General features: G+C 39.3%; 1 protein-coding gene across 9 annotated transcripts in view; it reads left to right on the top strand.

The window, feature by feature from the left end:
- The window catches only part of ARHGAP28 (Rho GTPase activating protein 28), a 245,692-nt gene that overhangs the window by 147,016 nt on the left and 74,063 nt on the right, over nucleotides 1-24,613 (top strand). For all 9 annotated transcript variants that reach the window (XM_087438882.1, XM_087438880.1, XM_087438881.1 and 6 more), the window contains 4 exons: nucleotides 4,366-4,528; nucleotides 9,746-9,828; nucleotides 12,347-12,544; nucleotides 12,902-13,015. In XM_087438882.1, coding sequence (XP_087295008.1) covers nucleotides 4,366-4,528; nucleotides 9,746-9,828; nucleotides 12,347-12,544; nucleotides 12,902-13,015 — 558 coding nt within the window. The remainder of the gene's footprint in view (nucleotides 1-4,365; nucleotides 4,529-9,745; nucleotides 9,829-12,346; nucleotides 12,545-12,901; nucleotides 13,016-24,613) is intronic.

The following is a 24,613-nucleotide window of genomic DNA, read 5'->3' on the forward strand; positions in this document are numbered from 1 at the left end:
CGCCCTGCACGGGGCAGGGTGGGCCAGGCCTCAGCCTCCACTCTGCCCTGGGTCATTGCCAGAGCTTCCTGTGAAGAAGATGATGAGGCAGAAGAGAAGGTGGTAACAGCTGGGGGAGTCAGCTACCTGGATTTTTTGCAGATGGATGGCAGGTTCTTTTTTGAAGGGAGATCTGAGCAGTCCATCACACTGCCAATGGCAGAAGGGGTTGGGGCATTTTGGAGAGTTGTAACTTCCCTGGGAGTGGAGGTTGCCAAATATTGGCACAAGTTTGTTGGGAAGGCAGGAAAATTCTAGTGGCTCCTTTAGGTTTCTACTTTCTAAATTGAATCTGCTTTTCATCTCAGGTTCTCATAGGTATGATTGTTATATATACTTCTGAATAAATGTATCCTAAATCTGAGGGTGAAAGCTGTCACTAGTTTTGGTTAAATCTTTAGTTATTTCTGTAGAGTCAGAGAACCAAAATGAAGTCAGAGAAACGAATTTTCTAAACAGAATTAGACTCCATGCCTCTAAACTTCCTTCCATAACTGGGAAGTTGTATTTGCACATATTCTTACTGGCTCCTGTGTGTGTGTGTGTGTGAAAAACATAATGGATATAATTTAAAATTCTCTTTTTCAAAATTCTCAAAAGAAGAAAATATCACACGACATTTCTTGTTGCATGAAATTTAACATCATAGCAGATGTTACTTTTCTTTAGCTAATCTTTGACTGAAAATGCTTATCAAAGGCTAATAATCCCTTCGAAGTGTTCTTATAGGCACATACATTCCTAAACCACATTTAGGTGAAAGTCCCTTTCCTGATCAGTTTTATGTAGTTTCAGCCTGTTTATTCCATCTCTTGTTAGTCCGAAAAATGTAATCCAGATGTTCTCATGATTTGAGCTCCAGGAAGCCAGTGTGATAGACATCTGGGTCAGTGAACAGAAACAGGGGAATATTTCTGTTAGAAAGACACTGTAACTTGATATGTTAAAGGGTCTTTATTTTTCTTCTCTGTTCAAGCTTTAAACTATTTTTTGTGTGTGTGTAATTTTATCTGTTAGACTATTTTTTTAAGGAATGTGCTTGGGGAAAGAAAGTTAAAAAAAACTCCATTGTAATTATCCTCAAATTTTGCCAAGTGGGTGACACTAACACTAATGTATCATTATGAACAATCCAGCCGGGTTTGTGCTTTCAGAGCCTGGAAGGACTGCCCAGGAAGCAGCCCTGAGGGGAAGCTGCTGGTTTTAGCCAACAGAGCACACAACAGCAGAGCGTGTTCCTGTATTTGAGGCTGCAGATCATTTGGAACCAATTTAATGCTTTGGTGTTTGCAATGATTTTCTTTTCCAAAAGGACAGAAATTTGAGCCAGACACTGGGGAATATATTTTATGGAGGAAGGCAGACTGTTTGACATGTGAGGTTTTCTTTTTTGACTCGTTTCAGTTATTCTGAGGCTGCGCTCAGCGTTTTATAATTACGTTACCTGGTCTGCTGGTTTCCCCTCCTGAACTGGTTTGGAAGCTGAAGGTGGATCATTTGCATTTTTATAAAACTACCTCAAAAATGGAAGCAGGCTGTATATTTGCGCAGAGGAGATTAGGACATGGCTTCTGAACCTTGCCTAGTATTCCATTAACACTGGACAGAAGACCTGACTTCTTTAACCTTTAAATGCTCCCCATCTTTGGTGGGGTAAATTCAATGCCTGGTTCATGTGGTTTCATGTTTAGGACCATGGAAGTGGCAGCTCTGCGCCTACGGTCCACAGTCTGCTCTGGTCAAAGCCGAGAGGACATTCTTTGTTTTATACTGGCCATCTAGACAAGATGAAGTGATATTACTACCCAAGTATCCACACCACATATGCACAGTTTTCCCGTAGTAATAATACTAAAGATTGTAACAGACCCAGAGGAGGGGGATGCAATGAGCAGCTGGCATTTACTGAGCACTTACTGTATGGCAGGCCCTGGCCCCTTAGCTTTAGTTATATTAGCTGATATAATCTCTGTGAGGTCATTTTAATATCCCTATCACACAAAGAGAAACTTAAGGCACAGGACATACAACTAGTCAGTTGTGGAATTGGGATAAAAACTCAAAGACTCTAGTTATAGATTTGCTTGTGACACTGGACCCATGTTGCCTCTTAAGTGACAGGGAACCACTGGCGGGTTACAGTGATGGTCATATTAGTGTTTCAGGTAGCTTCCCATGGCAGAGGGATGTGGGAGATGAACTGGGATTATTCTGCTCTCACCGGTGCTTCCTGCACTTGAAAACAATTTTCCTTTGCTTCACTGCGGTGGTACCAGGCAGTGGATGGAAAACATTTGCTCCCTCTCCTCTATTTCCTATTAACAACACCTCCATCTGCCCATTACTGCAGCCAGCAATCTGAGAATCACCTTGGACAGTTATTTCTCCCTCTAAATCTCATGTTCAATCCATCACTGATTCTTGAGAATTTTCCCTCCTGGGCATTTCTTAAATGCCACCTCTGTTTTCTGTCTTACAGCTGTTTATCCAGGTTAGCCCTTGATTGTCCGTCACCAAAAGCAGTGCCTTGGCCTGATAACTGGTTTCCTTGTCTCTAGCCTGCTCCCCAACCAGCATCGAGCTCTACACTCCTCCAAATCACTTTTCCATCTGGCTGTCAGGAAAGATAAATCTCACCTTCTTATTCTTTTGCTTAGAAATGTTCCATGTTGCCTCACTGCTTGCAGAATGAAGTCCAGTCCCCTTAGGATCTGCTGTGGTCTGCTTCCCAGTCTGATCTCTCTCTCCTTTCCTCCATGCACATGATGCTCCAGCAACACGAGCTAACTGCAGTTCCCAGACCCGCTGGGTCTCCTTGCATTTGTTTCACTGCTTGAGCAGTTTCTTCTATCCAGAGTACCCTTCTATTTTCTCTTCCCCTGGAAAGCTCTTCACCAGTTCTCAAGACTTGGCCCCAGCAGAGTTTGATTCTCCTCTTTCACGGCTGCATAGCACTCAATACATGACATTTCTTATAGCATTTAACACCCTGAATTAGCATTATGAGTTCATGAAATAGTCCCATCCACTGGACTACAAGATGCCTAAAGGCAAAGAATGGATGTTATGCGTCCTTCTCTTCCCAGAGCCCAGTCTACGCTCTATCTCTTTTATTCTAGAAAGGACTTTATATATATGTTTCAGTGCTTTACAAAGTGTATTTATCAGCAAAGAGTTGCTTGATTAGCTGTATTATTCCTGTTAGTTTGAGAGCTTCTTAAGGGCAAGAAGAAAATCTCCTTTCAATATCATCAGTAGGGGCTAGAGGGTGGCTCGGAATCATGTCTGTTTTTCTGTAAGAGATATGCCCTGCCAAGGCGCCCCCTGTTTTGCAGGCTCTGGGAGCCATGAGAGCATTTATGTCTGGGCTGGTAGATGTGCCACTCCTTGGGAGGAAAAGATCAGATGTGCAAACTGACTGTGGCAGTGAATGGTCAAGGCTGGAAGAATTAGGGTTCTCATGAGAATAAAGCAGAGGCCTGAAGGAAACTGAGGGTTTTCTGAGTTCTCTTTCTAAGTATCCTTTTTGGAGCAGTTAGTGTTGGCCAGGGAACTGACTGTTACTCCCTGTAGTTCAAGGGAGCAGTAGAAAATGAGTTTAACTTTGAAAAAGAAACGTGGAGAATGGGTGGCACTGATAATCAAATGAATCGATAATGTAAAATGTGTGACCCAAGTACAACGTATGGAGGCTTACAGACTTTTTCTAAGTATTTAGACAGTGTTCCAAACCTTATGAAGGATTGAGCAAGTATGCAAACATGTGGAAGACATGTGTACATCTTGGCATAAAACTCTGCTGTAGCTGCCCCAGGAAGATGTCATTGGTCCACAGGTTGCAGCGAGGTCAGAGCTCTTTCACTGGGATGTTTCTCGCTCGTGTGTGAGCCAGCTGAGACATGCATGTCCTTGCTCTAATTTAGAAATAGCTGGTAGGGTGGCAGAAGGAGGGGACCATGGAAGAAGGAAAGTGGAGGCTTTGTCAGAACCCAGCAGTGCGGTTGCCATGTGGAAATAGGTTGTATTCTGCCAAAGCCACATAAATGAAACTATGATATGAGTAAAGAACTTTTATATTTGTATTGAATTAGCAAATTATTTCAAGATTAACATTTCTCTAAAAAGATTTCAGAAAGCAGTTTTTTAAAATTCAATCTGAAAGAGCTATTTTAATTCTTTAATCATGTTGAAAAAAGTTAGGCTTAGTAGATATTGGCTTTCCAATCACTTTACAAAAATAGTTTATGTAATTCAGTTTTCAAAGGAGAAAAGGAGGGTCAGGTAGTAAAAATTCATTGAATATTGACTGTTGTCTTTGATTTTCAGCAATACCGTGAAGAACTGGATGCCAAGTTTAATGCTGATAAATTTAAATGGGACAAAATGTGCCATAGAGAAGCTGCAGTAATGTTGAAAGCATTTTTCAGAGAACTACCCACCTCTCTCTTCCCTGTGGAATATATACCTGCCTTCATCACTCTAATGGAAAGTAAGTGGAAGAAGTTAAGCATGAATGGACTAAGATATAAGGTCAACAGAGTGACACAGAGCAGAAGAAAGATACATAATCAAATGTGATCCTAGATGCATAGATTTTCTATTTCCTGGCAATGCTCAGTGAAATATTGAATTGGATGGTAAATAGTTATCTCTTTGCATATTTATATATCTAAGTCTGGTAGGTATGAGTTAGAAGGTTTTATAATCCTTCAAAGGCAGAGAGGTTTGCAGAAAGACCAGGTTCTTGAAGTTTGAATTTCTGCTCAACCATCTGTTAACCATGCAGTAAACCTTTCTGAGCTTCATTGCTGCACGTGAAAATTACAAATAATAATTACTTATCAGGGTTGTGGATATTGAATGAAGACATCTAGAATAGTGCCTGATGTGTAACAGTCCTTCAAGAAATATAAGATCTCTCTCTTTTTTAAATCTGAGGTCCTGAGTCTGATGATATGGCACACAATAAATGCTGCACAGAAAGTGTTTTGTCTCTGAAAATTACAATATCACGAAGTGTTTCTGAAAATTACAAAGTCATATAGATGAGGCCTTAAGTGAACTACTTGTAAAATAGCATAGAAACTAGAATGGGTGTGTTGTATTTGGCAGTGAGGGAATAATTAGGCATGGCTTCAACCTAAGGGTTGAATATCGTGGAGGGTGTGACAAGAGAGAAATTTAGAAAAGTGGAATGGGGCTAGATAGTGGGGGATTTGACTACTAACTTGAGGAATTCAGGGGTCACAAACCAAAATAGGTACAAGCATGTTAAGTAAATGGTGACTCTACATGGACAAAAAAGGGCTGTGGCCAGATTGAGAGGACAAACCCCATATAAAGAGGTTGACCGCTGCTCAGCTCTAGAAAATGGTTACCATGCAGGAGTGAGAGCCAAAATCCAAGCTTTAATGGGAAACCTCTTGATTTGAAAATTTTAGCCACAAATTCAAATTTTAAAACACTGTGTGAACCTAACAAGTGATATCTGCATCTGCCAATTTACAACCAGAGCTATAAAATCCTTACACCACAGTGGAACAAAATAATAGTCAGAGCTTAAGTTGTATCTGAAGATTTGTCCTAAAAATTAGTAGGTTCCAAATCTTTAAAATTTTTAACTAATCCAGATTCATAAAATAACCCTATGTGTCTTCAGAGAAGAGAATACAATAGGCAAGGCAGTTCTTTTCCAAGCTTTAATTCACATGCCATCTGTGAGCAATATCTCTTTTCTTTGTAAGATGTAGCATTTCTTTGTTTGTTTTTTTTTGGTGAGGAAGATTGGACCCTGAGCTAACACTGTGCCCATCTTCCTCTATTTCGTATGTGGGATGCCGCCACAGCAAGGCTTACTGAGCCATGCATAGGTCCGCGCCCGGCATTCGAACCTGCAAACCCCAGGCCACCGAAGCAGAGCACACAAACTTAACCACTACACCACCAAGCCAGCCCCAAGATCTAGCATTTTTGTTTTATGAGAGAAACTAGCAGAGAAAGAGAGAAGAGCTAGTTCCCTTCATTCTTTTATTTCAGATACTGTATTTTTTCAGTTCTAGTATTTCCAGTTGGTGCTTTTTAAGTATTTTCTGTTTATCAACTGTGATGGCCTGTCTTTTCATTCATTATAAGAATATTTTCCTTCACATCACTGAACATAGTTGTGATAGCTTCTTCAAAATCTTTGTCTGCTAGCTCCAACATCTGAGTCATCTCAGGATCTATCTCTGTTGATTGTCTTATCCCTTGAGAATGGGTCAGTCTTATATGTCAAGTAAGTTTCAACTATATCCTGAACATTGTGAATATTGTATTTTGGAGACTCTGCATTCTGTAATATTTCTCCAAAGAGTGTGGATTTTTGTTTTGATTTTGTTTGTTTTTAAGCAGACAATTTGCTTGGCTGAACCCAAATTGCCAAGGGTCTTTTGGACAGCAGCTCAACTCACTCTCAGTTCAGTTATCTAATCCTTACCTGTGCTACTCCACACATGCATGGTTCATGGGTCAGCTAAGATTTTGGTGAATTTTATACCAGAATCAGGATCTTCCCTCTCTTGACCTCTTGTTTCTGGGATTCTCCCATAACTTCCCAGGGGCTGTGGTCATTCTGAAACCTGTACCCTAGTTGTTCAGGCCAGAAAGACTGGGATTTTCTTGTGGAGTTTTAGCCACCCCATACAGCACTGACTGTGGCCTGACCCCAGATTAAAAGCCAGAAAAATGGAACACTATGCCTGTGCCGTTCCCTAATTCCAAATGTCCAATCCTCTTCTAGATCCGCCTGCTTTTGTTCATTCTCCACTGCCTCAGGTAGTTGTTTTTTGTGCTTTGTCCAGAGTTTATTATCTTCAGGAGGGTTGATCAGGGAGGAGCTTACTCCACCATGCCAGAAGCAGAATTCCCTCCCTTTATTTGTAAGTCCAGAAAACACAGGATTTTCTGTAAAGAAAATTTTTTGCTGTCCTGGAAAATGAGCTGCAGGGATACTAGCTTCGCCTTCATCTGTGGTTTATATACTAAACAATTCATCAATACAAACTGGTGCCACAGAGAGTTGTTTTCGTTTTTGTTTGGTATTATGAAATTATGCAAGGAGGAGTCAAACGTCTAATGCCAGACCTATTCAGAGAATCACATTTAAGAAAAATATACAAATAAATTAGTTTTCCTTAACATTGTTGTTCCCTATCTGACTGCAGCCAGTACATTCCATTGAAAGGAGAGACTCTGGAAAATAGCCTGAAAAGGTTCAGAGAGAAGTCCACATTTCTTTGTATGTTTTTGAAAGTGACACACAGTGTATTGTAGTGATTGATGTGATACCAGCCAACCCTGCAGGAAGCCCAGAGTTCTGGGCTGCTACTAGCTACTAGCAGGGAAAATGGCCTTTTTGCCACCTAGAGTAAGCGCTAGCTGTAAGGAGATTTTCTGAAGGGAGAATTGTGGACGTGTGTGTTTAAGCTGCGCTTCTTTATACTCTAAAATGGAATTTGGAGAATGTAGAGTCATTTCCACTAGTGTAATTACTTTCTCTTTTCTCTTTTCAAAGTTGGCCCAAAAATTACCCATAAAATTAAAAGACTAATAGTTCATCAATCAAATCTTAGATACTTTCATGAAAAGTTGAATAATTTTCTGGGAGGATAGAGTTATGCACCGTATAACAACGTTTTAGTCAATGACCAACCACATATTTGGTGGTCCCGTAAAATTAGTACCATATAGCCTAGGTGTGTAGTAGGCTGTACCATCTAGGTTGTGTAACTACTCTCTATGATGTTCGCACAATGCGAAAATCGGCTAACAACACTTTTCTCAGAACGTGTCCCCATCGTTAAGCAACATGTGACTATAATGACCTCAGGAAACTAGGATGCAATAAATGAATTAACTACAAAACTATTAACCACAAAACAGTGTAGGGCCAGGTTTCCTAAGTAAAATGAAAATGGATTATTTGACAGTTTAGCTTCTTAATCTTAAAGGGAACTTCATAATTTCTCTGAAATTTGTAGAAAGACAGAACCTGCATCTGCATCTGTTGTCCACCCCCAATAGAGGATTTTTTGAGTCGCATTGGAAGATTATAGACAGCCCTTATCCTGCAGTTTATGCATTAAAATAATGCCTTATGGGCCGGCCCCGTGGCTTAGCGGTTAAGTGCGCGCGATCCGCTGCTGGCGGCCCGGGTTCGGATCCCGGGCGCGCACTGAGGCACCGCTTGTCCGGCCATGCTGAGGCCGCGTCCCACATACAGCAACTGGAAGGATGTGCAACTATGACATACAACTATCTACTGGGGCTTTGGGGGAAATAAATAAATAAAAATTAAAAAAAATAAAATAAAATAATGCCTTATTTGTCCCTAAATGCTTTGCACTGAGATAGTCTCCTGATAATTCCTGTTATTCAGGCAAACTCACATCAATGTGCATTAGCCATTTTCAAAAACATCTTGGACCTGTGTCGTTTCTGTTTACAAATTTGACATAAATTTCTAAAAACCCACATGGGGATTGTGCTGAGACAATATGATACGATCCTATAAATACTCCTTCCAACCATCCCTTCATTACATGGCTGTATACGTTAGTCATTTACTCCTAACTCCGGTTCACCCAAACTCCTGTAACCTAGTAGCTTGTCACAACAGTGTTTCCACCACTGTAAAGCTAAGTACCTTTTACAGGCAGCTGACTGCCTTTTATCCACTGAATATAAATAGATAGATCTTCCTTCAACTTGAGAACTCCCTGGGGATTCTAGAACATAATGCTTTCCTCCAGGAACTCCCCACTAAGAGACCATTGTGAAGAGAATATAGAGACAAAGCAAAGCCTAGGTGCTCTGCTATACTTACCTTTTCAGCACAGCTGGTTATGGATTACCCATTAGTGGATGGAATCCCTAAAATCCTTTCCCTAAACTGGGAAAAGAGCCCCACTGAGAACATAGTATAAATGCCACCCTCTGGCACCATCTTCTGTCATTGTCAAGGAATACAATACCCAAGATCTCCAAAGATCCAACTACAGTCACCTTCTCTTAATGTCCGTTTAAGATCTAGAATAAGTATCATTAATAATAATAACAAGAACAAACACATGTAGAAGTAACATCGGTACAGGTACCAATGTAAACACTCCACAGATACTAACTCATTTAACCTGCATGACAGCCCGCTGAGGTGGGTGGGATGACTACTCCCATATTACAGAGGATAAAATAGAAGCAGCAAAGGGTTAAATAGCTGTCCAAGGTCACTCAGTGACTAAGTGGTTGATGCAGGATTTGAACCTGGTTCTGGGATCTATGCTCCTAACAATTATACTTTGCTGCCTCATTATGTGGAAGCAAGATTTCTTTTCTCTTGAATTGAGCTTCAAGCCTTCCATTTATAGCATGAAAGTAAAGCAAGATCTGTGACAGCACTTTGAAAAGGGAAATGTTCTACAGATCCAGAATTATCTGGAGGATTTCGTTGGCCACCTGCCTTTTCAGTGGCGTCGTGGGATGTGAAAGAGGAGTTGATAGACTGATACTGCTATCCAACGAACAGATTCAAGTTGTTGGGCACAAAACCTGATTCCTGACCGTGGAAAGCCACCAGGAGCCCTCCTATGCCACCAGATGTTAGCAAAAAGTGCTGTCAGAATGCATCAGTGTTGTTCAAAATGTGTGGTTATTTCTGTTTTCTTGCTAGGTGGGCCTCACGTCAAAGTGCAGTTTCAAGCCTTACACCTCATGGTCATGGCACTGCCCGATGCCAACAGAGACACAGCCCAGGTATGTCATATGGGACGCAGCCCAGGTATGTGGTATTGGCCTCATGGTCATGGCACTGCCCGATGCCAGCAGGGACACAGCCCAGGTATGTCATATGGGACGCAGCCCAGGCATGTGGTATCAACCCATGGTCTGTCACTGGCTCTTACTGGTCAGAGGCAATGGCACAGATGGAAAAATGAAAACCGAGGTGACAATTTACCAAGCCAGCTGAGCACGCTGCAAACCTACTGCCTTTCCTTGTTCCCACTGCTGGTCTCCTGAGGAAGACACGAAAGAATGTAAATCCTGGAATCTTCTTTGAACACTTTAGTTTCATTCATTCCATCTATTAAGAGATATTAAGTGTCTGCGACGTCCCAGGCACTGGGCTAGGGTTAGCAGCAGGAGAAGCAAAGATGGAAGACTTACACTGAATAATGTCAGAAATAGATGAGACCATTATGTCAGTTGTAGAATTAAAGCCCTGCAGTTGTTGGTCCTCAGCTGCTCACTTCAGTCGAGTGGCAAAATATCTGAGGAGTGTCTTTGGGGAGGAAATTTGAAATCACTGATTTAAATGATTTTCTAAAATGTCCATGCCTTACAATTTATGAACATAATTCAATTTAAAGAATTCTAGAATCTCAGAATTTTAGAGATCACCTGACAGGATCTTGTCATTTAGTGGATTAGGAAAATTAAGCTCAGAAAAGTGACTTCTCCATTAACATAGAACATTTGATAATCATATTCCGTAGTTCTTCATCCCAAATATCTCTCCCTTTATTTCAAATTCATTTCTTTGCCATATGTTGGTAAAAATAAAAGCTTCTCTTGCTATTTTGATATTGACTCTGTATACATTGGAAATTTGTTATAAGTACAACAGATGTTTAGAATCTTTGAAATGAAATTGAGGTAAGGATGCTTTGGAAAGAGCCTATAATTTTGAGGCCAGTAAATATATTGCTGAAAACAAAGATGATTCTTAGGGCTCCCTCTTATCAGACATTTAAATTTGGTGAGGACCTTTCCTCCTACATAGTGAAAACATCTATGTCAATTATAGTATATTCTCAACCCAAGGATGGGGATTGGCTATAGCAGAAGAATGTTTGTTTTTAATACAATTTGGTAATTTTTCAAAAGCCGGAAATTTATTACCTTTTTTTTTGGCTTTGTCTAAACAATGTTCTTTTATTAAAAAAAAAAAAAAAAAAGACTGCATCTGGTATCAGATATCTGGGTCAAAATGTCATCTACCCTTTCATATGCCTGAGGATGGAGCAATTATCAAATAATTCGATACATTTCTAATAGAAGATCCTCAAGAAACAACATGGACTGGTGTAGATGATATACGCGCATACACTGTCTCTCTCGCTCTCTCTCTCCCATTCTAAATTGTGACTGGAATGAAGACTGAAGCCAGCGTGGTGTACAGATGACGAGCTCTGGCTCAAGAGTCAGGTTTCCTTGGATCCAGTCCTTGCTCTCCCACATAATTTACCAACGCTGGGCAACGCACTCAGTCCCTCGCCACCTTAATTTCCTCATTGTCGTTAATAAAAAGATATTAATAATAAATAAGAAAGTCGACATTTTAGCCCCTGTGAACTACCTCACAGGGTCCGGAATGATGATAAAATGAGTGGATATATATAAAGTACTAAGAATAATGCCCAGCTTAAAATAAACCCTCAAATAAATGTTAACTATTATTACCGTTTTCTCATTACAAATACTGTAGCAGAATTCAAACTTGGAAAACCAAACAGCATTTCCTTTTAGGATTTCAGTCCTCTTGGTGAATTTCAAAAGATTCTGATAAGCATCTATATTTTGGTAGCTCAGCCGAACTTTTATTTAGCTCTCTCAAATATTTCTTTCTTTTTCTTTTTTTTTTTTTTTTTGTTGCTTAGAACAGCTGCATGTAAGCATTTTCCTTTGGTCTGCTGAAGATTCCAAAATTGAAAAGCAGTAGAAAAATGATATCCCAAAAGTAAAATTTTTAAAAATTTTCAGTTGAGTTTGCCTTTGTGCTGAGGAATGAGATACTCAGGTGTTTTTAAACGGGTTTTCCTTTCCCAAGGAAACAGCAAATAGTTTCCCACAGTAATGCTTTAAATTAAGGGTGTTTTTAGAATTACTTTTCTTCCTTCACAACGACACTGCATTTCATATTTATATGAACTGCAGGGTCTTCTCTTCCCAGTTTATTATTTAATTTTAATATTTATCAAACTTGTTTAGGATAAAGGAAAATAAAGAAATGCAAACTCTTGTTTATAGAGTCTCCAGTATAATGGACTCCATAAAAATGGAGCTACTTTTATGCAGCAGACAATTGGACAAACTGTTCACATTTCTCATTAGCATTTTTGAGCAATTAAAGAGGAAACATGACACGTTTAACCATTCTATACTTCTGACAGTTTTCCAGAGATGCAGTCAATGGGTGTAGAAATGAATGCCAGCAATCAGTGGTGCCTTTTGATAATTGACAATAGTGTGACACAATGCTGTTTCTTGTTAGGCCCTCATGACGTTCTTCAATAAAGTGATTGCCAACGAATCAAAAAACCGGATGAGTATGTGGAACATTTCTACTGTAATGGCGCCAAACCTTTTCTTCAGTAGAAGCAAACATTCTGATTATGAAGAATTACTGTTAGCAAACACCGCAGCCCACATCATCCGCCTAATGCTTAAGTACCAGAAAATTTTGTGGAAGGTGAGTAATGATGCGATGCCTGTGATGTTCTCCTCTCCTCTGTGGTCCACCAGCACCCAGGAAATGTAAAGGCTCCTTGAGCAAGCACTGCCTTTAGTCACAGGGAGGAAATATGAGAAGATAATCCCAGGTTGCTTGTGGTATCTTTATATGCTCTTTAGGGCTGCTCCTGAACTCATTCTCCCTTTTAAACAGGAGTCCTAATAGTTTTTTCTAATCTTTACAAGGACAAATGGCACACTTCCTGGTTCCAGGATACTGAGTGGCTGGCAGGAGTTTCCATAACTGAAGACAGAATCTACTAGGGAGGTTTAAGTCAAGTGTTTTCCTTCTAGTCAAGCTATGCTTCTTCTCCAGGTTCCATCTTTCTTGATCACTCAAGTCAGAAGAATGAATGAAGCCACCATGCTGTTAAAGAAGCAGCTCCCAAGTGTCAGAAAGCTGCTAAGGAGGAAGACTATAGAACGAGAGGTAATGGCGGTAAAGGAGGCGCAAATATTGTTGCCACCCAGGCTTTTGTTTCTCAAAGTGAGGCACAAAGTAGCTTGTAATTTAGAGCCAAAAATTTTATATTCTCACAAAGTATTGGACGGTCTTGTGACTATAAACATTGTGGAAATTGTGTCCATGACAGAGTACTGTGGCCTTTCCATTTTGTTGAATTATGTGCTTTTCGGTTGAAGTTCTTGAAATATCTCTTCAAAGATTGTTTAATATTCTCTTAAGTATTTAAGGCTAAAATGGTTCTCACAAAAGCTGAAAATCAACATTTTAGTCCCTGTGAACTAGCTTTAAGGGCAATCCAGTATCCAGTATATCTACTAAGTAGAGAAAGAGATTTCTTTAGTGATTGGACTCTAAAAGAATATCTAATCCTCAAGTTGTTTTGTGTAAATTCATTGCATTCCAAAGAATTTTTGCATTAGCACAGTTGTTTGTGTGGAAGTGCATAATGGAAACAGGTTTTAGAAGAATTATCTTTATTTTTTAATTTAATCTGAGGATGATCATGAGAGGAGGATGCAGAAGTACATAAAATTCACTTTGCCCTTAAAGGAACTTATACGTAATGTGGGAGAGAAATGTATACAAGAACCATGAATATGCATTAAGTGCCAGACCAGTTGTGCAGAAATGTGCCAGGACCATGCAAAGGAGAAAGAAATGTGCTCCAACATGGGAAATTGTGGACACCTTCATGGAGCAAATGGCATTTGAGCTGCATCTTGAAGGATGGATAGCATTTTGAAGAAAGGAGGGGAAAGTTCATCCAGGGAAAAGAATAGGAAATGCCAAGGCAGTGCGGTAGAAGTATTTGCTAATTGATTTATCACAATCATGATGAATGGCTGCATTCCCTTACTGAAGATAGGCAAAGTGACTTCAGATCAAGTACAATCAGTACTTTAAATTTGGGGGAAAATTTTTTAAATTTTTTTAAATTTATTTTGTTTTTTTTATTTTTATTTATTTTTTTATTGCAGTAACATTGGTTTATAACATTGTATAAATTTCAGGTGTACATCATTATACTTCTATTTCTGCATAGATTACATCATGTTCACCACCCAAAGACTAATTACAATCCACCACCACACACATGTGCTTAATCATCCCTTTTGCCCTCCTCCCTCCCCCCTTCCCCTCTAGTACCCACCAATCCAATCTCTGTCTTGATGTGTTTGTTTGTTGTTGTTTTTATCTTCTACTTATGAGTAAGATCATATGATATTTGACCTTCTCCCTCTGACTTGTTTCACTTAGAATAATACCCTCAATGTCCATCCATGTTGTCACAAATGGCTGAATTTCATTGTTTCTTATGGCTGAGTAGTATTCCATTGTGTATATATACCACATCTTCTTTACCCATTCGTCCCTTGATGGGCACCTAGGTTGCTTCCAAGTCTTGGCTATTGTGAATAATGCTGCAAGGAACACAAGGGTGCATGTATCTTTATGCATTGGTGTTTTCATGTTCTTTGGATAAATACCCAGCAGTGGAATAGCTGGATTGTATGGTAGTTCTTTTCTTAATTTTTTAAGGAATCTCCATACTGTTTTCCATAGTGACTGCAGCAGTTTGCACTCCCACCAGCAGTGTATGAGAGTTCCCTTCTCTTCACATCCTCTCTAACACTTGTTGTTTCCTGTCTTGTTAATTATAGCCATTCTGACGGGCTTGAGGTGATATCTTATTGTAGTTTTGATTTGCATTTCCATGATAGTTAATGATGTTGAACGTCTTTTCATGTACCTGTTGGCCATCTGTATATCTTCTTTGGAGAAATGTCTGTTCAGGTCTTTTGCCCATTTTTTAATTGGGTTGTTAGTTTTTTTGTTGTTGAGATGTATGAATTCTTTATATATTTTGGAGATTAACCCCTTATCAGATATACGGTTTGCAAATATCTTCTCCCAATTGTTAGGTTGTCTTTTCGTTTTGTTGATGGTTTCCTATGCTGTGCAGAAGCTTTTTAGTTTGTTGTAGTCCCACTTGTTTATTTTTTCTTTTGTTTCTCTTGCCCGGTCAGACATGGTGCTTCAAAATATGTTGCTAAGACCAATGTCGAAGAGCATACTGCCTATGTTTTCTTCTAGAAGTTTCATGGTTTCAGATCTTACGTTCAAGTCTTTAATCCATTTTGAGTTAATTTTTGTGTATGTGTAAGATAATGATCTACTTTCATTTTTTTGCCTGTGGCTGTCTAGTTTTCCCAACACCATTTGTTGAAAAGACTTCCCTTTCTCCATTGTATGTTCTTGGCTCCTTTGTCGAAAATTAGCTGGCCGTAGATGTGTGGGTTTATTTCTGGGCTGTTGATTCTGTTCCATTGATCTATATATCTGTTTTTGTGCCAGTACTATGCTGTTTTGGTTACTATAGCTTTGTAGTATATTTTGAAATCAGGGAGTGTGATACCTCCAGCTTTGTCCTTTTTTCTCAGGATTGCTTTGGCTATTCGGGATCTTTTGTTGTTCCATATAAATTTTAGGATTCTTTGTTCTATTTCTGTGAAAAATGTTGTTGGAACTTTGATAAAGATTGCATTGAATCTATAGATTGCTTTAGGAAGCATGGACATCTTAACTATGTTAATTCTTCCAATCCAAGAGCACAGAATATCTTTCCATTTCTTTGTGTCTTTTTCAATTTCTTTCCGCAGTGTTTTATAGTTTTCAGAGTACAGATCTTTCACCTCTTTGGTTAAGTTTATTCCTCGGTATTTTATTCTTTCTGCTGCGATTTTAAATGGGATTGTATTCTTAATTTCTCTTTATGCTGCTTCATTGTTAGTGTATAGAAAAGCACCTGATTTTTGCACGTTGATTTTGTATCCTGCAACTTTACCGTATTCATTTATTACTTATAAAAGTTTTCTGGTGGATTCTTTAGGGTTTTCTATATATAAAATCGTGTCATCTGCAAATAGTGACAGTTTTCCAATTTGGATCTCTTTTATTTCTTTTTCTTGCCTGATTGCTCTGGCTAGGACTTCCAATACTGTGTTAAATAGGAGTGGTGACAAAGTGGGCATCCTTGTCTGTTCCCTGTTCTTAGAGGGATAGCTTTTAGCTTTTCACCATTGAGAATGGTATTAGCTGTGGGATTGTCATATATGGCCTTTGGTATGTTGAGGTACTTTCCTTCTATACCCATTTTATTCAGAGTTTTTGTCATAAATGGATGCTGTATCTTGTCAAATGCTTTCTCTGCATCTTTGTTTTGTTAATGTGGTGTATCACGATTGATTTGCGGATGTTGAACCATCCCTGCATTCCTGGAATAAATCCCACCTGATCATGGTGTATAATCTTTTTAACGTATTATTGTATGCGATTTGCTAGTATTTTGTTGAAGATTTTTGCATTGATGTTCATTAGTGATATTGGCCTGTAATATTCTTTTTTTGTGTTGTCTTTGTCTGGTTTTGGTATCAGGGTAATGTCGGCTTCGTAGAATGAGTTAGGCAGCTTCCCATCCTCTTCAATTTTTTGGAAGAGTTTGAGAAGGATAGGTATTAAATCTTCTTTGAATGTTTGGTAGAATTCACGATGGAAGCCATCTGGTCCTGGACTTTTATTTTTGGGGAAGTTTTTGATTACTGTTTTGATCTCCTTACTGGTGATTGGTCTATTCAAATTCTCTATTTCTTCTTGATCCAGTTTTGGAAGGTTGTATGATTCTAAGAGTTTATCCATTTCTTCTAGGTTATCCAATTTGTTGGCATATAGCTTTTCATAGTATTCTCTTATAATCTTTTGTATTTCTGAGGTCTCCATTATAATTTCTCCTCTTTCATTTCTGATTTTACTTATTTAAGCCTTCCCTCTTTTTTTCTTGGTGAGTCTAGTGAAAGGTTTGTCAATTTTGTTTATCTTTTCAAAGAACCAGCTCTTGGTTTTATTAATTTTTCTGTTGCTTTTTAATCTCTATTTCATTTATTTCTGCTCTGATTTTTATTATTTCCCTTCTTCTACTGGTTTGGGGCTTTGTTTGTTCTTCTTTTTCCAATTCCTTTAGGTGCACTGTTAGATTGTTTATTTGAGATTTTTCTTGTTTGTTGAGATAGGCCTGCATTGCTATAAACTTCCATCTTGGAACCCCTTTTGCTGTATCTCATAAATTCTGGCATGTTGTATTTTCATTTTCATTTATCTCCAAGTATTTTTTTATTTCTCCTTTGATTTCTTCATTGACTCAATCATTGTTGAATAGCATTTTGTTTAATCTCCACGTATTTGTGGCTTTTCTGATTTTCTTCTTATAGTTGATTTCTAGTTTCATACTGTTGTGGTCAGAAAAGATGCTTGGTATTATTTAAATCTTCTTAAATTTATGGAGACTTGTTTTGTGGCCTAATACGTGATCTATCCCAGAGAATGTTCCATGTGCATTTGAAAAGAATGTGTATTCTTCGATTTCTGGATGGAACGTTCTGTATACATCTGCTAGGTCCATCTGTTCTAGTGTGTCATTTAAGGCCAATGTTTCCTTATTGATCTCTTTGGTTGATCTATCCATTGGTGTTAAGTGGAGTGTTAAATCCCCTACTATTACTGTGTTACTGTCTATTTCTCCTTTTATGTCTGTTAATAATTGCTTTATATATTTAGGTGCTCTGGGTGCATAGATATTTACAAGTGTTATATCCTCTTTTGGATTGTTCCCTTGATCGTTATGTAGTTCCCTTCTGTGTCTCTTTTTACAGTTTTTGTTTTAAAGTCTATTTTGTCTGATATGAGTATTGCTACCCCAGCTTTCTTTTCATTGCCATTTGCATGGAGTATCTTTTTCCATTCTTTCACTTTCAGTTTGTGAGTGTCTTTAGGTCTGAAGTGTGTCTCTTGTATGCAGCATGTATATGGGTCTTGTTTTTTTTATCCAATCAACCACCTTATGCCTTTTAATTGGAGCATTTAGTCCGTTGACATTTAAAGTAGGTATTGATAAGTACATACTGCCATTTTTTAACTTTTTTTCTCGATGTTTTAGTAGTTCTTCTCTGTTCCTTTCTTCTTCTCTTGCTCTCTTCCCTTGTGATTTTATGGCTTTCTTTAGTAGTATGTTTGGGTTACTTTCTCTCAGTTTTTTGTGTATTTATTATAGTTTTCTGGTTTGTGATTACCATGGGATTCATATGCAGTAACCTACGTATATAGCAGTCTATATTAAGTTGATGGTCTCTTTAGTTTGACCTCTATCTGAAAGCTGTACTCTATAACTCCCCTCCTCCCACATTTTATGTTTTTGATATCATACTAACCCCTTTTTTCTGCGTTTGTATCTGTTACCCTCTTATCATGTAAATAGATAATTTTTCCTATTTGTGGTATTCTCTTTCCCCCTTAAATAAGTCCCTTTAGCATTTCTTGTAGAACTGGTTTCTTGGTGAGAAACTCCTTTAATTTTTGCTTGTCTGGGAAACTTTTTATCTCTCCTTCCATTATCAATGATAACCTTGCCAGGTAGAGTATTCTTGGCCGTAGGTTTTTTCCTTTTAGCACTTTAAAGGTATCGTGCCACTCTCTTCTAGCCTGAAAGGTTTCTGCTGAGAAGTCAGCTGATAGCCTTATGGAGTTTTCTTTGTATGTAACTTGTTGTCTTTCTCTTGCAGTTTTTACGAATCTCTCTTTGGCTTTAATTCTGGACATTTTAATTATGATGTGTCTTCATGTGGGCCTCTTTGGGTTTATCTTGTTTGGCGCTCTCTGTGCTTCCTGTACCTGGATTTCTGTTTCCTTCCTTAGTTTAGGGAAGTTTTCAGCTATTATTTCTTCAAATAAATTCTCTGCCCCTTTGTCTCACTCTTCTCCTTCTGGGACACCTAGGACACAGATGTTAGTGCGCTTGATGTTGTCCCAGAGGTCCCTTAGACTGTCCTCACTCTTTAATTCTTTTTTCTTTTATCTGTTCAGCTTGGCTGATTTCTTCCAGTCTTTTGTCCAGCTCACTGATCTGTTCTTCTGTATCCTCTACTATGCTTTTGAGTCCCTCTAGTGAATTTTTCATTTCCAGTATTGTATTCTTCATTTCTGATTGGTTCTTTTTTATATCTTCCATGTCTTTGTTGATGTTCTCACTCAGTTCACCCATTCTTCTCCCAAGATCAGTGAGCATCCTTAAAACTCTTTGTTTGGACTCTCTGTTGGGTAGGTTGCTCATTTCTGTTTCATTTAGTTCCTTTTCTAGGGTTTTGTCCTGTTCCCTTACTTGGAATATATTCTTTCACCTCCTCATTTTGCCTCTTTCCTTGCTTGTGTCCAAGTATTAGGTAGGTCAGCTACATCTCTTGATCTTGGAGTGGTGACCTTATATAAGTGATGCCTTATGAGACCCAGCAGTGTGCTTCCCTCTTGTCACCAGTTCCAAATGTTCCAGGAGTGACCCCTGTGTGGGCTACGTGTGTCCTTCTGTTGTGGCGGGGTTGCTCTTCCCATAGGTATCCAGGAAGGCTGAGCTGTCCCCCTGGTGGGCTGGTCGTAATGCTCAGCTGTGTGTAGTTGTTCTGGGCCCTTCAGTCTCTTTATCCGGTCTGGGGAGCCCCAGCACAGTTGGCTGCAAGGTTTAATAGCACATTCCTGTTACAGTTTTTCTGTTAAGTGTGTAGGCCCTCCGTGTGGCTGGTGGTTAGGCTCAGGGGCTTACAATTGCTATAAGCCTCTGGCCTATAAGGCTCTTGTCAGCTCTCTGAGGATTTCAGCTGGGTGGGGCTGACCTCAGGCACAGGAGCACCCAGTTGTTTCAGGCTTTGGAAGGTGGGGCCTATCCCCTACCTAGCTCTTTGAGAAGCACAAGTCTTATGCAGCTGACAAGCCCCGCCACCCACAGGTCCACACACACAGTCAACACAGTCCTGCCCCATGCGCATGCCCCTACCCCCAGCAGTGGACCCAATCTCTCCAAGGTGGGAGCCCCACACACTCCACCAACGCCCCACACTCTCCACTTGCTCCTTGTGTATGCCCTGCCCCACAGAGGTGGACCCACTCACCAGGCAGCAGAGAATCCAGTCACCAATCTGTGCAGGCCCACAAGTTGCCCAAGGGCTTAGGCTGCCTGCCCTGGCTAAGCTGGATTAAATTGGTGCTCTAGTGGATGGGGCAGACCCTGGGCTAGCAGGCCAAGGGAAGAACTCCAATGGCATCTGCCAGCGTCTGTGTCAGCACACTCACACCAGGTCACAACAATGGCCACCGCCAGTGTCCCAGTCCCTGGAGAGGTCTCACCTCTCATCGAGATGCACTCAGAGCCTATCCAGTGAGTCTCTTTTCACTAAAGGACTGTGCACCTTTCTTTCTGGTGATTTTAGGTTGCTTTCCAAAATGGGTGAGTTTTTGCATGGGCCCTTTAAGAGCCGGCTTTAATTTCTTTGTGAACCAGCTTTTCTGGGGGTACTCCCCAATGTTGTTTGTAGCAGGCAAAGTCAGATATTATGCCGCTCATCTCGATTGTGCTGGGTTCACAAAATGCCCCCAGCGGGCGCGCTCCCCGGCTCAGAGCCCTGCTCCTCCAGGAAGGGCTGCGTACCTTTGGGCTGTTCCTGGGCGGCTGTGAAGCGCTGCAGCTTGTGAAGGTGGCATTTTTTCTTTCCAGAAGGGAATTCCTGCCTCTTCCACCTGAATTAGGATTGTTGTTTGTCGCAGGGGTTCCTCTTATCCAGTTTTCAGCTCTCTCTCAGGGGTAATTTTTCTAAGAGTAGTTGTAAATTGTCTGTGTCCATGGGAGGAGGTGAGTTCAAAGTCTGCCAACGCCGCCATCTTGACTTCTCTCCTTTTGTTTTAGTTGAGAAAAAATTCACATAATATAAAATTCACCATTTTATTTTTTATTTTGTTTACTTTTAATTTTTATTTGTTTTTATTATTTTTAATTTTATTTTAACTATTTCAAAATGTACAATTTGTTGGTTTTAGTATATTCACAATATTGTGCAACCATCACCACAGTCTAAAATTCAGAATATTTTCACCATCCCAAAAAGATAGTTCATACCAATTAAGTACTCACTCCCCATTACCCACTCCTCACAGCCCCTGATAAACACTAATCTACTTTGCATTTCTATGAAATTACCTATTCTGGAGATTTCATATAAATGGAATCACATATAATGTGTAGTCTTTTGTGTGTGACATCTTTCATTTAGCATAATGTTTTCAAGGTTCATCAATGTTGTAGCACGTATCAGTACTTCATTTCTTTTTTGGTTTTGCATCTCTTTTTTTTGACAATCTTATTGAGATATAATCCACATATCATAGAATTCATCTTCTCTTTTTTTTCTTTTTTGGTGAGGAAGATCAGCCCTGAGCTAACATCCACGCCAATCCTCCTATTTTTTTGCTGAGGAAAACTGGCCCTGTGCTAACATCCGTGCCCATCTTCCTCTACTTTATATGGGACGCTGCCACAGCATGGCCTGACAAGTGGTGCATCGGTGTACGCCCGGGATTGGAACCCGGGCTGCCAGCAGCGGAGCACGCACACTTAACCGCTACGCCAGGGGGCTGGCCCCCAATTCATCTATTTAAAGTGTACAATGCAGTATTTTTTAGTATATTCACAGATATATGCGACCATTGATGCAATCAAGTGTAGAACATTTTCATCACCTCAAAAAAAACCCCTACCCTTTGGCTATCATCCTCCTAACCACCACCTCCCCCACCTCATTTCCTCCCACCAACCCTAAGCAACAACTGTTCTACTTTCTGTCTCTATAGAGTTCCCTATTCTGGACTTTTAATGAATGAAATCATATAATATGTGGTCTTTGTGATTGGCTTATTTCACTTAGTATTATATTTTCATGATTCATCCAGGTTGTAGTATGTATCAGTACTTCCCTCTTTTCTGTGGCTCAATAATATTTCATTGTATGGATATACCATGTATTGCTTATCCATTCATCCATTGATGGACATTTGGGTTGATTCCCTCTTTGGTTATTATGAATAATGTTGCTATAAATGTTCACATACAAGTTTTTGTGTGGACATATATATTCATTTCTCTTGGGTATATATTGGGTCTTATGAGAACTCTATGTTGAATCATCTGAGGAACTGCCAAGCTGTTTTCCAAAGCAGCTGCACCGTTTTATATTTCCACCGGTAATGTACAGTGAGGATTCAGAATTCTTTGCATCCTCACCAACACTTGTTATTATCAGAATTTTTCACTCTAGCCATCCTAGTGGGTATGAAGTGGTATCTCATTGTGGTTTTGATTTGCATTTCTCTGATGACTAACGTTGTCAAACATGTTTTCATGAGCTTATTGGTCATTTGTATATCTTCCTTGGAGAAATGTCTGTTCACATCCTTTACCCATTGTTTGATTGGGTCATATTTTATTATTAAGTTGTAAGAGTTCTTCATGTATTCTAGATACAAATCCCTTATCAGATGTATGATTTGAAAATATTTTTTTCCCATTCTCTGTGTTGTCTTTTCAATTTCTTAATTATGTTCTTTGATAGACAAAGGTTTTATTTTTTACCAACAAAATGGATTTATTATGGAATAGCAAAGGAATTGCAATTTGGGACAAGGCAGCTATAGCAAAAGCCGTAGGCAAGTCCAGCAAGCAAAGGAGAGGAATGTTATTTTGTAGAGAAAAAGGAGGAAGTCTTGAGGGCTTGTTTTCATTTTTTTTTTTATTGATGTTTTAATAGTTTTTAACATTGTGAAATTTTGGGTTGTACATTTTTGTTTGTCCATCACCATAAATATGTCTCCCTTCACCCCTTGTGCCCACCCCTCGCCCCCCTTGCCCCTGGTAACCACAATACAGTTTTCTCTGTCCATGTGTTGGTTTATATTCCACATATGAGTGAGATCATACAGTGTTTGTCTTTCTCCTTCTGGCTTACTTCACTTAACATAATACCCTCCAGGCCCATCCATGTTGTTGCAAATGGGACGATTTTGTCTTTTTTTATGGCTGAGTAGTATTCCATTGTATATATATACCACATTTTCTTGATCCAGTCATCAGTCGAGGGCCACTCAGGTTGCTTACACTTCTTGACTATGGTGAATAATGCTGCAGTGAACATAGGGGTGCATAAGCCTCTTTGAATTGTTGATTTCAGGGTCGTTGGATAGATTCCCAGTAGTGGGAATCTGGAAGCTGGGAAGCTGGATCATAGGGCATCTCTATTTATAATTCTTTGAGGAATCTCCATACCATTTTCCGTAGAGGCTGCACCAATTTGCATTCCCACCAGCTGTGTATGAGGGTTCCTGTTTCTCCACATCCTCTCCAACATTTGTTGTTTTTTGTCTTGGTGATTATAGCCATTCTAACGGGCGTGAGGTGGTATCTTAGTGTTGTTTTGATTTGCATTTCCCTGATGATTAATGGTGTTGAACATCTTTTCATGTGCCTATTGGCCATCTGTATATCTTCTTTGGAGAAGTGTCTGTTCATTTCCTCTGCCCATTTTTTGATCGGGTTGTTTGTTTTTTTGTTGTTCAGTTGTGTGAGTTCTTTATATATTATGGAGATCAACCCCTTGTCAGATGTATGTTTTGCAAATATTCTCTCCCAGCTGGTGGATTGTCTGTTCATCTTGATTCTGGTTTCGTTTGTCTTATAGAAGCTCTTTAATCTGGTAAAGTCCCACTTGTTTATTTTTTCTTTAGTTTCCCTAGTCTGGGTAGGCATGTCATCTGGAAAGATTCCTTTATGACCAGTGTCAAATAGTGTGTTGCCTATATTTTCTTCTATGAGTTTTATAGTTTCAGGTCTCACCTTCAGGTCTTTGATCCATTTTGAGTTAATTTTTGTGAATGGCAATAGCAGATGGTCCACTTTCATTCTTGTGCCTGTGACTGTCCAGTTTTCCCAACACCATTTATTGAAGAGACTTTCTTTCTCCATTGTATGTTCTTAGCTCCTTTGTCGAAAATTAGCTGTCCGTATATGTGTGGTTTATTTCTGGGCTTTCAATTCTGTTCCATTGATCTGTGTGTCTGTTTTTGTACCAGTACCATGCTGTTTTGATTACTATTGCTTTGTAGTATGTTTTGAAGTCAGGGATTGTGATGCCTCCTGCTTTGTTCTTTTTTCTTAGGATTGCTTTAGCTATTCAGGGTCTTTTGTTGCCCCATATGAATTTTAGTATTCTTTTTTCTATTTCTGTGAAGAATGTCGTTGGGATTCTGATTGGGATTGCATTGAATCTGTAGATTGCTTTAGGTAATATAGACATGTTAACTATGTTTATTCTTCCAATCCACGTGCATGGGATATCTTTCCATTTCTTTATGTCATCATCAATTTCTTTCAATAATCTCTTGTAGTTCTCATTGTATAGGTCATTCACCTCCTTGGTAAGACTTATTCCTGGGTATTTTATTCTTTTTGCTGCAATTGTAAATGGTATTATCTTTTTGAGCTCACTTTCTGTTAGTTCATTATTAGCATACAGAAATGCAACTGATTTTTGTAGATTGATTTTGTACCCTGCAACTTTGCTGTAGTTGTTGATTATTTCTAATAGTTTTCCAACGGATTCTTTAGGGTTTTCTATATATAAAATCATGTCATCTGCAAAT

The sequence above is a fragment of the Ceratotherium simum genome, chromosome 14, assembly GCF_057802395.1.
Source record: "Ceratotherium simum simum isolate JZ-2026a chromosome 14, ASM5780239v1, whole genome shotgun sequence".
Lineage (NCBI taxonomy): Eukaryota > Metazoa > Chordata > Mammalia > Perissodactyla > Rhinocerotidae > Ceratotherium > Ceratotherium simum.